General features: G+C 38.3%; 1 protein-coding gene across 1 annotated transcript in view; it reads right to left on the reverse strand.

The window, feature by feature from the left end:
- slc14a2 (solute carrier family 14 member 2) overlaps nucleotides 1-4,024 on the reverse strand; it is a 13,704-nt gene extending 9,680 nt beyond the window's left edge. The window contains exons 1-8 of the mRNA XM_058375676.1: nucleotides 3,884-4,024; nucleotides 3,169-3,358; nucleotides 2,954-3,082; nucleotides 2,098-2,290; nucleotides 1,658-1,805; nucleotides 1,404-1,538; nucleotides 1,220-1,269; nucleotides 839-1,141 (exon numbers count right to left, since the gene is read on the reverse strand). Of these exons, the coding sequence (XP_058231659.1) occupies nucleotides 839-1,141; nucleotides 1,220-1,269; nucleotides 1,404-1,538; nucleotides 1,658-1,805; nucleotides 2,098-2,290; nucleotides 2,954-3,082; nucleotides 3,169-3,358; nucleotides 3,884-3,911 (1,176 nt within the window). The 5' untranslated portion in view covers nucleotides 3,912-4,024. The remainder of the gene's footprint in view (nucleotides 1-838; nucleotides 1,142-1,219; nucleotides 1,270-1,403; nucleotides 1,539-1,657; nucleotides 1,806-2,097; nucleotides 2,291-2,953; nucleotides 3,083-3,168; nucleotides 3,359-3,883) is intronic.
- Nucleotides 4,025-4,610: the final 586 nt, after the last annotated feature.

The raw sequence follows: 4,610 nt of genomic DNA on the forward strand, positions 1-4,610 counted from the left end.
AAACATGTTTCCGACATTGCACATTCCTTGCTCTACCTGATAAATATGTCAACTGTCCTGAAAAAATATAAAGTCGTGCCAAATGATTGGAGGAGAAATGAATGGTCACCATGACCTTTGACCTCTTGGCAGTATCCCGACCTTAGTCAAATTCAAGAAGGAGTTTTCTTGTGGCCTTTTCTTTCTTGTGGATGTACGTGTTTAAATAGAACTCTATATAATAGACTCCATAACTCTGGATGCCTGTATGTGAGAACTTACAGAGAAAAAGCAGGTGACTCATATAGAAACGCGTTTGTTTGTCGTAGGTTTGCTGTGGATGTCATTTTAGTTTCAGACACGTATTCCTGCACTTGTTTTTTTAATTTACATAAATTAGAGTATAAAAAATGAAAAAAAAAAAAAAAATCGAACCATCAGACATCAATACATTATGTTAAGTCTTACATGTTTACCTCTGTGAGATTACAAGGCTAGGGGGTGATACTGAGTGTAGGAGTGAGTAATATGGAATAATCCATCATTCTATACTGTATTATCTTGTATAGCCAATAGCTTAGACACTGCATTCAATAGAGATGTTGAGAATGTGCCCATGTAGCTCAGTGGATGGAAATTTCTGTATCTCTGGCTAATGAAACATAATTTCATAACTCAAATATACTTGTCTAGGTAGTTTCCACACCCATTTTACATTCAACATACCATGGCATATATTTTACAATTTACATACTTTCACATTAGCACATTCATGGGAGGAAACCTAAACCATTGTGCATTGTGCATTGTGAATGAGACTCTGGAATGTGCTGATTCATATTTCAGCAAATTATAGTGTAGTAGTGTAGATCTCTGTAAGTCCAGTAATGGGCAGGTTTTCTGAATGTTGCCCTCTACTTATCTCAGTGTCTTTCTCCCTTTGTGCCTCTTTCTCTTTCTCCTGCAGCATCATCTTCTCTTGGGCCTCCTGCTCTTTTTTAGCCTTCTCTTTCTTCTTCATCTTCCAGTAGAACATGAGGTTTTTCTCTGGGTAGGTAACTTGGGCAAGAGGCAGCTTGTAGATTGTCTTTGTCTCTGTAGTGATCAAGAGGCATGTGAGGGCCGACAGGCAGAAGGGCCATGTGCATGATGGAAGTCCGAACTGAGGAAAGAAGCATTAAAAGCTAATTACAAATTGGAAATATGGAAGCTTTGCCATTGTGAATTACACAATACTTACGGTAGCCATCACATTAGTAATTGCAGAGTGAAGATATGCACAGAAAAATGCTGAGGAGAAAATGAGACAGGAAATTATTGTCGCTGGTGGCAGATAACACTGGCAACAGTTTTTAAATAACATTTAAAATGATGAAAGATCATTTAGATGATGAAAGATAAATTCATTCTGATCTGCGTCATACCACAGACTATAGACAGTAGATAGACCTCCCAGGTGAGGGCATAGAACATTCCACCAATCGCAATGCAAGCCAAGACACAGTTGTATCCCCAGAGTCCAAGGTAAATGTTCTGGAATGGTGCCGCCAGAGCAAGACCTGAAATAACAAATTAGACACTAGAGATTTCACTTTACTTTTACTTTTCAAGTATTTACTCTCCCAGACAGACAGACTGAAGCCAGAGTAGACAAAGAAATCACACAGTTGAGTCTTACCTGACACCATCCCAACAGCCGAACCAATAACAGCATGTGCACAAGTTATTGGTGAAGAAATAAACAGGGCCACAATGAATATGCCTCCTGTCCAAGGATTGTCACAACCATAAACCTGCCCAATGCCCACAGGAATGGAGCGGAAGAGCTGTGGAAATGAAGTTCATGTCAAGGGCACATGATTTAGAATGCAGTGCAGACGTCCTGCTATCACATATTAAAGTGACAGCTTAATCTGATGCAGCATAAACTCTATTTCTTCTGAGAAAATGTGGCATTTCAAGCTAGCTGAAATTCCACTCAAGAGTTCTCGTGACTTCATTATCAGAAGATTCTAGTAACAGCTACTTGATCTCTTAAATAATTTCTGTCTTTGTCATGGACATATGTGTCATGGACACATGTACAAGTGATCTCTGTTCAGTTAGCAAGGCACTTACCAAAGCATAATCCAGCTCAGTCCAGGTGATGTTGGGGAAGGAGGTTCTTGGTTGGATGAGGACTTGGGGGAAGTGGAGGTTGTAGTGGCCTGTGGCTACCATATGAAGACACACCAGAATGTTAAAAGGCAGGGTAAAGACTGGCAGATCCCACCGACTGTTGATGGAGGCCAGGGCACTGGACACGATCGGGCTGAAAGACATGAAACACATTGAAAGACATTCAAGATTTATTATCAGGATAATAGGCTTTAAGATTTCTCAAGTCCCTTTCTTTGTTGAAAGTCTACAGTAACTAAGAGTAAGGAGCTGAAAAGCTTTCAAGTATTATTTTACAGTATTTTACAAGTATTATTTTAAGAGGGCAGCATAGTAACGAATCTGCACACAGTCCTGTAAAGGAAAAAAGTGACATATAGAATATAACATCATACAGTATTCTTGAAACATTTGCAGGAATCTTGGAAACTCTTGCACTAAGAATCATCGATGTGCACCTAATCAGCTTCATGGTTGAACACTAGCTGAAGATTCTGTGGCCTTCCCATGACTAAGAGGCAACCTTGGCATTCTTAGAATTTTGCATTGCTTTATTGTGTCACTCCCTCATGGCTACTTCAGTGCCACAACCACATAATTAATGTTTGATTAACCTTTGAAACAGTTTTTAATTGATATGACATATTTAGAGTTTAGCCTTGTGGTAAGATGCCACCCTGAATTCTTTTGAATCTTTATGAATCTCCCTGTATAATGAACCTGTAAATTGTTTCACTGCTACCTTAACATTATTTATCCTGTGTGAAGCCTTTCTCTATTTCAAGGCTAACTTGAAAATTAAGTGCCTTAAACTCACCATGCCATTGACATGAAGATGTTGGGCAGCAGAAGCCACCAGTACCAGTCACCTGCATTAGAGAAGACTGCCATTAAAAGACCAACCAGGATTCCATTGTATCCATACAGGCCTGCTGCAATTGCCCCTCTGAGAAAATTTTAAAAACTACAGTGTTACCAAACAGTAAATAATTCTCAAGTTATGATATTGTGTGAATTGCCGTGCATAAATACCTATTTTGTCTGAGAATGAGGGCTGAGATTGTGGCAAACAGGGTGCCCACAAAACCATTGAGAGCCCACCACCTGTTCTGGAGGATCAGTCCAGCAAAGATGATCAGTCCACTCAGGGGGTTGTTTACAAACATGACCTGAGCTGCGCCTCTCAAAACCCAATCTAATATCTGAAGCAAAATGAACTGTCCTGGACAAAACAATAAATAACAAAAGTACCATTACTGAAATATAAAGGACATTCTTCTTTTAATACAGTAGATCGGGTTTAAAGCAGAAACATTTTAAGACTCTTAATAACCCTTGAGGAGGTTTTTTTCCCCTCTAAGCACAAATGTACAAATATTTCCAAGTTTCAAGGTGAAGAAGAGAAGCAAAAATATCTTGTTTTTTAGTAGCTATTAACAGTCATTCTCTCTACAGCCTCTCAATTATCTGACTTATGATGTTAAGGTTCTCCCAAGTCCATGTCATCTATTACTATATGAACAATAACGTGTGAAAAGTTCAGAAATGTTGTTATAGAAGATTAATCAATAGCAGCGAGAGGTTTAATGTCATTTAATCATTGAGAAACTACATAGAACTAGATGCATATTGATGGAGTATATAGTAGTACGTAGGGCTAGTTTAGTTAAACTATTCTTTAATATTCATATTTTATAAGTGGATTTAAGAGACGCTGGAATAGCAGGCATGATCAGGTAAAGCCTACCTTTCATCCACTTGCCAAAAGGAGCCATATCTCCAGAGAAGTACGAGACGAAGCGTGTGAGTTTGGCTTTTATCTGAGCTTTAGATGAGTGTTGCTGCTCATTCTGCTGCAGCTGTGACTTGCTTTGTGCAGCTGTCTGTTGAACTGTTTCAGCCATGAGGGGCTGCAGCTCCTGTTAAACATATCATATATTAGCAATTTCTCAAGTTTGAACGTTTTCTCACGAAGGTCTGTGATGTATAGGCCATGGTTCATTTTGTAAACATAGTTTATTAGAATTAAAGTAAAACTAAATGCTTGACACAGAGATGTTCAAAGGAAAGGCGCTACAACTTGAAGATAAAAAAAATGCACCACTGCCCTTTATGTAATTAGATTTTACATGGTAATGAACAATGAGCATACTGATTGATATAATTATCTCTATTAACGTAAGCAACAGAACTTGTCAACCCAGATTTGCATAATTATTTGCTACTGAGTCCAACATATTGACCTACAGTCTTGTAAATTAATGCAACTTATTACAATACGGTTGGTACAAATCACTGGTTTCTTAATTATGTGCATGTTTACAGATGAAGTCAAAATTATGTATCTTTAATACCTTAAAATGTTTTTGGCCCCTACACTGCATATATAATCATGATCTGATCTGGTAAAGCCCGATCAGGTATAACATTAAAACCACTCAGAGATGAAAGGGATAGCTTTCTTAATAGGTTGT

This window comes from Hemibagrus wyckioides, linkage group LG22 (genome assembly GCF_019097595.1).
Source record: "Hemibagrus wyckioides isolate EC202008001 linkage group LG22, SWU_Hwy_1.0, whole genome shotgun sequence".
NCBI lineage: Eukaryota > Metazoa > Chordata > Actinopteri > Siluriformes > Bagridae > Hemibagrus > Hemibagrus wyckioides.